The following is an 11,455-nucleotide window of genomic DNA, read 5'->3' on the forward strand; positions in this document are numbered from 1 at the left end:
CTCCTCTCCTCCTCCTCCTCCTCCTCCTCTCCTCCTCTTCCTCCTCCTCCTCCTCCTCCTCCCTCCTCGCACTGATGATGTCACCTAGTTGGGTAATCTAATGTCTGCAAGAAAAAAATTACCTCAGAGAGCACCAGGGACCCTACAGTCCACTTCCTCCTCCTCCTCCTCCTCCTAGCACTGATGATGTTACCTAGTTGGGTCATGAAACGTCTGCAAGAAAGCAACCAAGCTCAGAGAGCATCAAGGACTCCTCATTTCGTATTCTATTCTTTAAAAATGCCTAAAAGTCATCACTACTGACCAAGCGTGGCCATCGTTCTCATCGTTTTTGCTTGGATACATTCTCCTTTTTAAAAAAAGATCGAAGTAGATAATCCTAACTTTGAATCCATCACTCACTTTTTCTTTTTACTTCTACCAAAATCCCCAAAAGTTTTTTTTTTTTTTTTGAAGAAACAGGCCAATTTTTCTTGCATCCTATTTCTTCGGTACTATCGCACAGAACCTCACCGGCTGTTTTTCCTCCCCTCCTCCATCCCAAATTTGTCCTATCCATTGATTAGCAATTTATGGCTCATCCGTAATTACAAAAAGTGTGTTTTTCTAGAAAAAAAAACACTCCTTCATTCTTCCGAACAATATTAGTGACTCTTCCCTAAAGTTCCCAAAATTCGTTCCGTCATTTTATAGCATGCACACGGCAAGGACATTTGGGAAATTGAGCAAGTTGCATGAACAGAGGGATACAACCAAGATCAAGGGAGGTACTACTACCACTCTATAAAGCCCTAGTAAGACCACACCTAGAGTACCGCATCCAGTTTTGGTCGCCACACTATAAAAAGGATGTTGAGACTCTGGAAAGAGTGCAGAGAAGAGCAACAAGGATGATGAGGGGACTGGAGTGTAAGGGGAAAAATGCCCTGGGTATCTGAGATCAATGGACCGTGGCTGATTCCCTTCCGCATATCTTTTGAGATATTAAGAAAAGAAATAAGTCTTTAACAAGTATATTCTAATTAATAAACAAACTTTAATACGAAAATAATAAAAGTAAATGAAACAGAAAATAACTAATTGGTTACATTTTGATAATAAAAATCTCCGGTTGCCAAGTTGGCAGCCGAACAAAGAAGAAAGGAATTTAGTTCTGGAATGTGTAAACGCATGCGCAATAAATCACTTTCAGATAAGAACTTTTTTGTTTTATGACCTGCGCAATAAAGCTTTCTTAGTTTAACTCTTGAGTGTCAGTTTAGGCAGTTCAGGCCTAGCAAACTTTTTAACATCGTGACATGGAGGCTCAAACATACAATGAACGGTTGAAGGAACTAGGCCTGGCTAGTCTAGGGAAGAGAAGGACCAGGGGAGACAGGAGACCAGTCTTCTAATATTGGAGGGGCTGCCCCAGAGAGGAGAAAGGGGTCAAGCTATTCTCCAAAGCACCCGAAGGCCAGAGAAGGAAAAATGGATGGAAACTGAACCAGGAGAGATTCAACCTGGAAATAAGGACAGTGAGAACAATCCACCCGTGGAACAGAAATTGCCTTCGGAAGTTGTGGGAGCTTCCTCACTGGAGGCTTTCAAAAAGAGACTGGTCAGAAATGGTGGAGGGTCTCCTGCTTGAGCGGGGGATTGGACTAGATGACCTCCAAGGTCCCTTCGAACTGTTAAATCTATGGTTGGAATTCTTCCTCCCGCTCAAAATTTGGCTGGAAGGACGTAGCATAGCCTTCATTGTCACTGTACAAAATAAAATGCGACGCAATTGGTTCTCCTTCGCCTCTCCTTTTTAAGAAAATTGGGCTCAAAACCCACAGCCCCGTGGTCCTCTCCGCTGGGCACGGATATTTGCCTGGATGCAGAGGCAGCCCACTCCAGGAAAAGCAGCAAAAGGAATACATTCAAACCAAGCCCTCTTTGTCGCTCTCACTTTCCCACAGCTGCAGCAGCGCCTCTCATGTGCACAGAAGCCCAAACAGGCACACACAAACACACACACACATCCTTTAAATCTCTCGACCGGATCAAACAGAGACAAGCCACGGCTTTGGGATTAATCGGATTTAAGCTGCAAGAGAACATGAATTGCTGGCCCTGAGCTCGGGATACCTTTTCCTTCTCTCCCATCCTCTTCCTCGAGGACTTAGGGGCGGGGCGGGGGGCGTCCGGCTGAGAATTTCCTAAGTGGGCACTTCTATAAACAGTCCCTTTTGGAAGAAGGCTTGGTTTGGGTTCCCGAAACATGTGAAAGGGGAAAAGAGATCCGGAGATTTAAGCTGGAACCCAGATGGATCTCAAGAGATGCTTTTCCCCATCCGTGGCCGCCACAGTGCCAAGGCGGAAGGGCTTCTTCCTGCACTGCCCATCCGAACTTCTTCGCAAGCGGGCATCGGAAAAAACTCACCGGGATTTCCAGTGCTCCCCTTCCCCAGATGTGGCGGGGATGGGCTGCCCTCAGGACTAGCCAGCTCAACTGAAAGTAAGACAGCTGCTGCGCACAAGGAGAGCATCTAATACTGCGCAGATAAGGCAAGATTCACCAAGCTGTCCAAATTCACCTTTCTCCAACCGCATCTGGTTCTCGGGTCAGAACGGACGATGACACCCCTACAAACAAAGAAAAAGGAGTTACTATTATTATTTTTATACGTATATAATTTTGTGGCCGGTTGCTTTTCTTAATTTCCCAAAGAACTCCAGGCCAGCGGCTCGGATTAACAAAGCGGAAAACTCCAGGTTTAGCCTCGAAGAACGCTTCAACCTTGGAAGTTTTTAAGAAGAGGTTGCACAACCATTTGTCTGAAGCGGTGTAGGGTCTCCTGGCTAAGCAAGCGGCTGGACTAGAAGACCTCCAAGGTCCCTTCCAACTCTGTTATTCTATTTCTATTTCTAAGGACAGAAGGAGGAGTGATCTCCTAGGCGAAATTGGCCAGCGTGGCATTTGGTTCTTTTTTGTAAAAATAAAATAAAAATACAACCAAGAGTTTTAGTTGGAGAAGGTATGTTTTGCCACTGAAGACTCCTCCGTCTCGGAGCTTCTGAAGACGGAAGCAGCCTCCTCGGTTTATGACATGGATCTTTCCCTCTCGTCTTTGTTCCAAAGCAAGTTTTCGGTGGCTCGCCTGGCCGAGGCGTTTTTCTGGGTCGGCGGAAGCATCGCGGCGGCGCCCAAATGGAAGATGGGTCGAATTGGTAAGAGCAGCGACGTGACAAACCCCCACCCCCCACCCCACCTCGAGTCTCTTTCCTTTAGAGCAAAGGCCACTTTACGACCTGCGGACTTCAACTCCCAGAATTCCCTCTGTGGGATTCTGGGAGTTGAAGTCTGCTGGTTGTAAAGTTGGAAAGCCCTCCCTACTGCGAGATGATGATCTTCTAAGATAAGATAGAGTGACGGGTTTGTCTATTGACATTTGCAGAGGGGGCTGTGCTTTCTTCTAGCTAATATTCCACAAATGTTTCACCGATCGCCGGTGGAACTCCCTGCCACAAGAAAGGAGTAGCAGCGACCATTTAGGATGGCAATAAAATGTATGGAAGTTGAGGCTCCCTCTAGCTCCTGGTTCTCCCTACAGTACATATTTTCTACAACCTTTTGTCTATTTGTGTACCTTAATAAAGCAGTTAAGATTCTGTACGTCTAAACATACCAATATATCAGGCATTGACGTATTGATTAGCAAGGAGAGAATTCCCTGAACTGTTTTCATACAGCTTTACTGGCAATTTAGGGATAGTTTATTTGAGCTTGGCCAGACACACTCTGTTCATTAATTCTTAGATGGGTTTTGGGTTTTTTTCCCAGAAAGATTTGGCTCCGTTCATGAAGTGGGGGGGGAGTGAAACGACATTTTGATTTCCCATCTGTCTTGATGCTAAATATCTGTTCAGTTTTTAGTTCCAGAAGTAAAAAGTTCCTATCTTTTTTTTAAAAAAGAGGCCCAGTACTCTTCAACATCTTCATCAATGATTTGGATGAGGGAATAAATGGGGAACTCATCAAATTTGCAGATGACACCAAGCTGGCAGGAATAGCCAACACTCCAGAAGATAGGCTTAAGATACAGAAGGATCTTGACAAACTTGAACATTGGGCACTATCTAATAAAATGAAATTCAATGGTGAAAAGAGTAAGGCTCTACATTTAGGCAACAAAAACGAAATGCACAGGTAAAGTATAGGTGGTACCTTGCTCAACAGTAGTAACTGTGAAAGGGATCTTGGAGTCCTAGTGGACAACCATTGAAATAGGAGCCAGCTGTGGGCAGCAGCTGCCAAAAAACCCAACACAGTTCTAGGCTGCATCAACAGAGGGACAGAATCAAGATCAGGTGAAGTGTTAATACCACTTTATAATGCCTTGGTAAGGCCACACTTGGAATACGGCATTCAGTTCTGGTCGCCACGATGTAAAAAAGATGTGGAGACTCTAGAAAGAGTGCAGAGAAGAGCAACAAAGAGGATTAAGGGACTGGGGGCCAAAACATATGAAGAACGGTTGCAAGAACTGGGTATGTCTAATTGAATGAAAAGAAGGACTAAGGGAGACATGATAGCAGTCTTCCAATATCTCAGGGGTTGCCAGAAAGAAGAGGGACTCAAGCTATTCTCCAAAGCACCGGAGGGCAGAACAAGAAGCAATGGATGGAAACTAATCAAGGAGAGAAGCAACTTAGAACTGAGGAGGAATTTCCTGACAGTGAGAACAATTAATCAGTGGAACAGAAATTGTCTCCAAAAGTTGTGAATGCCTCAACACTGGAAGTCTTTAAGAAGATGCTGGATAGCCATTTGTCTGAAACAGTATAGGTTTTCTGCCTAGGCAGGGGGTTGGACTAGAAGATCTCTAAGGTCCCTTCCGACTCTGCTATTGTATTGTAAATATGCACCAAAGACAAATTCCAATCACACTTGGCCAATAAAAATTCTATTCTATTCTCTCTATCCTTTTTCTATTCTGTTCTGTTCTATTCTGTTCTATTTTATTCTCTATTCTATTCTATATATATTCTATTCTATTCTGTATATCCTCTATTCTATTCTATTCTATTCTGTTCTGTCTATCCTCTATTCTCTTCTGTTCCGTTCTATCCTATCCTCTATTCTATTCTATTCTATTCTATTCTATTCAGGATTTCGTTTCATCTGTCATTTGATTAAAGAGAAAAACAGTTGATTTTCTGCAGTCGTATTTTGACGCTCCAAGCCCTAAAATAACTTATTTTAAAAGATTGCTGATAAAAATTTAACCTTGCCTGTCTGGAATGAGGCTGGACTCATAAAGTCAACATTCGCTCTGAATGCTTTTTTTTTTTTTTTTTTTGGCTGCCTCTTCATTTTAATTGACTTGTTAAAATGTAATTCTCATTACGAGACCAAGACAGTTCTGGTTTTGTTTTTTTACAGCTGATTTTTTTGAGTTTTCCACGATACTTGCTTGGAGCATTTTAAATGTAATGGCTTTTTTTAAAAAAATAATTAGGGTGATATTTTAAATGTTATTGGTCCTTTTAAATGCCGTGGCCGATCGAAAATGGACTTTCTGCCTTGCTCCTTAAATGCGGAGGCCAATGTCTGCCTGGGAAATACTTTTATTTTAGGTAATATTTTGTCACTTCTTTGGAAAAATGGCGTACGGGTCTTTTAAATCAAGGCACGTCTCAAGGCGAGCAGATTGTGATAAGATTAAGTAGCAGATCAGTTTGCAGCTTAGTTGCGTTGGGGTAATCCTCTGATTCTCCAATTAGGACATCATCATCACAGTTGGAAGGGACCTTGGAGGCCATCTAGTCCAACCCCCTGCTCCAGCAGGAAGCTCTATTCCATTTCAGACAAATGCTTGTCCGATCTCTTCTTAAAGACCTCCAGTGATGGAGCGCTCACAATTTCTGGTGGCAAGCTGTTCCACTGGTTAATTGTTATCCCCGCCAGGAAATTCCTCCTAGGTTGCTTCTCTCCTTGATTAGTTTCCATCCATTGCTTCTTGTCCTACCCTCAAGTGTTTGGAGAATAATCTGACCCCCCCCCTCTTCTTTGGAGCAGTCCCTCAAATGTTGGAAGACTGCTATCCTGTCACCCCGATCCCTTCTTTTCACTAGACCACACGTACCCAATTCCTACAACCTCTGCGGGTAAGCAGTCACTGCAAGCTGGCAGCTCGGATAGTTTTCCAGATCTATTTGTGGGGCCCAAGTTGCCCTTCGCAAAACCTCCAACCTCAGTAGAAGTCTATCCCTGAATGCCAGTTGCTGGGAACTTCTCTATCTGATCGAATCCTCTGAAATCCTTACGCTTCCTCAACCTGGTTCTTTACATCGAATAGTATGGCACATATGTGCTAGTTGTTCCCGACTCTAGGGGGCGGCGCTCATCTCCATTTGAAAGCCGAGGAGCCAACGGTGTCCGAAGACGTCTCCGTGGTCATGTGGCTGGCAGGACTCAACTCCCGAAGCCTCACGGAACGCTGTTCCCTTCCCAACAAAATTAGTGGTCCCTATTTTTCTACTTGCATTTTTTAACGTGCTTTCGAACGGCTAGGTTGGCAGAAGCTGGGGCAAGTCACGGGAGCTCACTCCGTTATGTGGCGCTGGGGATTCGAACCGCTGAACTGCCGACCTTTCTGATCGACAAGCTCTTAGCTCCGTACTGCTGGGTCACAATTCGAGTCCAGGAACATCCGAACTCTGCATCAGGAGCTGGCCACGTTTCCTTGTCCACGGAATCCAGAAGACGGTCGGACACAATAGCTTTGTTCTCCCACGTGGCTTCAGAGTTTTTCTGGCAGGCATGTCTTGGTGCTACCAGGCTATCTCGTCTTGTCCGAAACAAAGGTCGTCTGTCAATCCCCTTTCATCTTTCAGAACCCCCACCCCCACCCCCAATATTAAAACCCGGGAATAGGTTAGTCTATCCAGAGATGAACGCTTACAAATCAATTGAATGCCCCAATCAGAATTGGGGTGGGTGGGACACCCATTTTTATCCCATCCCAGAGAAATACGTGAAAGAAGATTCCTATTTGATCATACATAATAACTACAGCAGCGAGAATTGCATTTGCACAAAATTGGAAATTAAATAAGAAGAGGAAGAGATAATAATAATAAAAAAATATCTTGGTGCAGAGATGAACAGGTTGGCTTTGAAAATAAAGGATAAAGAGGAACGGGGAAGATGTTATGATTGCCTAGAGGAAGAATTTAGAAAAGAACGTAAGGGGAAGATACAGAATTCAGACAATACACTATTAAATGGAAAAGAAGGGGGAAATAGAAAAGAAAGTCTCAATATACAAGTATATATTCAAGAGCGAGATATACAATAGCAGAATTGGAAGGGACCTTGGAGGTCTTCTAGTCCAACCCCCTGCCTAGGCAGGAAACCCTATACCGTTTCAGACAAATGACTATCCAACATCTTCTTAAAGACTTCCAGTGTTGGGGCATTCACAACTTCTGGAGGCAATTTCTGTTCTGATTAATTGTTCTCACTGTCAGGAAGTTTCTCCTCAGTTCTAAGTTGCTTCTCTCCTTGATTAGTTTCCACCCATTGCTTCTTGTTCTACCCTCAAATGCCTTGGAGAATAACTTGACTCCCTCTTCTTTGGGGCAACCCCTGAGATATTGGAAGACTGCTATCATGTCTCCCCTAGTCCTTCTTTCTCTTAAGCTAAACATACCCAGTTCCTGCAACCGGTCTTCATATGTTTTAGTCTCCAGTCCCCTAATCCTCTTTGTTGCTCTTCTCTGCACTCTTTCCAGAGTCTTAACATCTTTTCTACATTGTGGCAACCAAAACTGGATGCCGTATTCCAAGTGTGGCCTTACCAAGGCCTTATAAAGTGGTATCAACACTTCAGGTGATCTTGATTTTATCCCTCTGTTTATGTAGCCTAGAACTGTGTTGGCTTTTTTGGCAGCTGCTGCACACGGCTGGCTCCTATTTAAATGATTGTGCACTAGGACTCCAAGATCCCTCTCACAGTTACTACTGTTGAGCAAGGTACCACCTATACTTTACCTGTGCATTTTCTTGCCTAAATGTAGAACCTTACTCTTTTCACCATATAAAGGGGGAAAGCATAGTTAAGATAGATTAGCGAAAGAAAGGGAATAAGCAATGAAATTAAATTATATGTGAGTTTGCGGAAATACCATCCCAAGAGAACATAAACAGAGAGCCGAAAGACTCACTCACAATAACAGAAAAAGAAAGGAAGAGAGGAGGAGAGGAAGAGGGAGAAAGGAAGAAAGAGGTAAGGAGAGGAGGGTGGAAGGGAGAGAAGGAGAAGGAGAGAGGGTAGGAAGGGGAAGAGGAAGAGAAGAATAGGGGAGAAGGAAGGGAAGAAGGAAAGGAAAGGAGAGGAGGAAGGAAGAAAGCAGAGAAGGGAGGGAGGGAGAAAAGAAGGGGAAAAGAAGGTGGTGTCAAAACTGGCAGATGGGATGGTAAACAAAGCAACCCAAACTGTATTTTCTTTTCAAATGGAATAATAAATGCCCAAGAATGATAAATGTAAAGAAGAACAACAACTGTGTGAATGTATACCTATAATTGTATGTAAGAGAATTAAAAAAAAACTTTTAAAAATAATTGGGGAGGTGGGGTGTCAGTTTGAATACCCCTCCCCTCAACCTCGGGGCAATTTAAGGACGTGAGCTCCCCCCCAAAAAAGTTCGATTAATATTGATTCAGAAGATTACGACTCAAGAAATGAAGGATATTTTTTAATCTCCTTTGGCTGCCATTGGGGATGGGCCGGCAAGACAACGGATTTCCAGGTGTTCAAACTAGAGAGGTTAGAGCTGTAATTTGGGAAGGGGTGAAATACGTGGATTTAATTCCTCCCCAAATGAAATACGATCCCTTGAGAACCCTCAAAAGTTGAAATAGGGCGGGCGAAACCCCACATCTGTTGCTTTGCCACAGGTTCATCTCGTGCAAGCCGCCTTTGCAAACGCTCCCTATCAAATCAGAACAGAAATAAAATAAAACCAAAGAAGAGCGCTGTTACTTTATTTTTTTGCCACGGCGCACGTCAATATTTTATCGTTATTCCTGTTTTTCCCTTCCACCCCCCCGACCCAAAGATCAACTTGATTTATCCTATTGGAACTGCGGTCCATTTTTCAGCAAAAAAAAACCACATAAGGGAATTCTTTGGAAGGTCCCTGGAGGTCAAGATGGATTAAAGGTTTTAATTAAAACCCTCCCATTCAATGAAAGGTGGCCATTTGTCCCAGATGGCATAACACCCGCTCTCTTGGGCAAGGGTGTTGAACTGGAACAGCGGTCACCAACTGGCGGTCGGTGAGAAAATTTTGGTGGTCTGCAGAAAAATGATTTGCCTTTTTTACATTGCACTAAATCAGGGGTCCTCAAACTACGGCCCCCTGGGATGGATACGTGCAACGAAGGGTTGTGTTGCTGCAGAGAGTCTCCCCCTTTGGGGTCTTTTTGTGGGGGTCGGAGGGGGGCAGAAATTCCGACTTGGGGTCTGCTTCAGCCTCCTGGTGGGGGGCTTTGGGCGAAGGCTGGAGGGAAGAGCCGCTGGTGGAGAAGGGCCGGAGGGCCTCGTTCCAGTGGGACTACATCACTGCCTGGAACTGGCTGACCATCTCAGCCCACTGAGCCTCCAAGCACCGGTCCCTGGCCTTGCACTCCCACAGGTCTTCCCTCTGCTTGGAAAGCCCATGCTCCTAGTCCTCAGTGAGGCTGTTTTGAACTGTTTTGCCAACTCTTTCTCCTGGTGGCTGCTTAGCTCCAACAAATCAGGCAAATGTTATATTCTATTCTATTCTATTTCCATTATTCTATTCTATTTCCATTATTCTATTCTATTCCCATTACTCTATTCTATTCCCATTATTCTATTTTGTTCTATTCTATTCCCATTATACTTTTCTATTCCCTTTATTCTATTCTATTCCAATTGTTCTATTCTATTCCCATTATTCTATTCTAGTCTATTCCCATTATTCTAGTCTATTCCTATTATTCTATTCCCATTATTCTAGTCTATTCCTATTATTCTATTCCCATTATTCTAGTCTATTCTAATTTCCATTCTATTCTATTTATTTCCATTATTCTAGTCTCTTTCCGTTACTCTAGTCTATTGTATTCTATTGTATTCTATTCTAATTTCCTTTATTCTATTCTATTCTAATTTCCATTACTCTACTCTACTCCTATTCTATTCTATTCTATTTCCATTATTCTAGTCTATTCCCATTACTCTACTCTACTCCTATTCTATTCTATTCTAATTTCCATTATTCTATTCTATTTCCATTATTCTAGTCTATTTCCATTATTCTAGTCTATTTCCATTATTCTAGTCTACTGTATTCTATTCTAATTTCCTTTATTCTATTCTAATCTATTCTAATTTCTATTACTCTATTCTACTCTATTCCTATTCTATTCTATTTCCATTATTCTATTCTATTCCCATTATTCTATTCTATTCCCATTATTCTATTCTAATTTCCTTTATTCTATTCTATTCTTTTCTAATTTCCATTACTCTACTCCTATTCTATTCTATTTTTTTCTATTTCTATTCTGTTCTCTCTTCTATTCTCTTTTCTTCCCCTAATAAGGCAAATCATGCTAAATAAAAATGCAAACTGCTTGTCGAACTGCTCCTGACAAGATATTCATAGATCTCGCGCAGCTATCGAACGGAATTCGGTGCCTGTTGTAAGAGAGCACATTGCTCAGATCGGCTAAGCAGTAACTAAGGGAAAAAGAGTTCAATGCAAGCCCAAAACTTAAGGTAATAAAGAGGAATTCGATTGTGTTGCAATTTGTGGTTGCGATTGACAAAAGAGATGTCTGTGGGCAAGCCTCTAACACTATCCCTGTGAGCTAATGGAGGGTGAGTAGCAGGCCGTGCCTGGAGTAAATCCATCAGACAAGCAGATTTTACCCAATTTGCAACTCCTGCATCTTACCACTCCCTGGAGCGCAGTTGATATATTGAATTTTCACCGCCGTCCCGCGTTTTGAGACGCAGCTCGCCGCTAAAATAAACGCCCGTCAAAACTACACCCCGCCGGGATGCCCAGCTGGGACTGCGTTTCTTAAACCTATCTCGATTTTCCCATTAAAAACTTGGTTGCCTCGACCTCCGTAAATGGAGCACGCGGCACAACCTTCGTGCGATCTTTAGCATAACAAATATGTGTTTTTTTTCCTCCCCTGTAGTGGAAAAATGTATGAGTTCCATGCAAGACGGCACTCAGATGATCAAACTCCGAGGCAGCTCCAAAGGTCTCGTCCGTTTCTATTACCTGGACGAACATAAGTCGTGCATTCGCTGGAGACCCTCGCGGAAAAACGAAAAGGCTAAAAGTAAGTGAAGAGTCTCGAGTCGATCCGTCTTGGATTACGGTTGCCGATCGGAATTTGGTGACGCGTCTAGTCCAGGATTCTACGTCATACCGT

General features: G+C 43.2%; 2 protein-coding genes across 2 annotated transcripts in view; one reads left to right on the plus strand and one right to left on the minus strand.

Annotated features, from left to right (window-relative positions):
• TTC34 (tetratricopeptide repeat domain 34) overlaps positions 1 to 11,455 on the minus strand; it is a gene marked incomplete at its 5' end in the record, with an annotated part of 233,841 nt that overhangs the window by 5,881 nt on the left and 216,505 nt on the right. The gene's annotated exons all lie outside the window — the stretch shown is intronic.
• The window catches only part of PLCH2 (phospholipase C eta 2), a gene marked incomplete at its 5' end in the record, with an annotated part of 91,820 nt that continues 83,442 nt past the window's right edge, over positions 3,078 to 11,455 (plus strand). The window contains 2 exons of the mRNA XM_081954898.1: positions 3,078 to 3,198; positions 11,216 to 11,362. Coding sequence (XP_081811024.1) covers positions 3,078 to 3,198; positions 11,216 to 11,362 — 268 coding nt within the window. The remainder of the gene's footprint in view (positions 3,199 to 11,215; positions 11,363 to 11,455) is intronic.

This window comes from Natrix helvetica (assembly GCF_964273705.1).
Source record: "Natrix helvetica genome assembly, chromosome: 5".
Lineage (NCBI taxonomy): Eukaryota > Metazoa > Chordata > Lepidosauria > Squamata > Natricidae > Natrix > Natrix helvetica.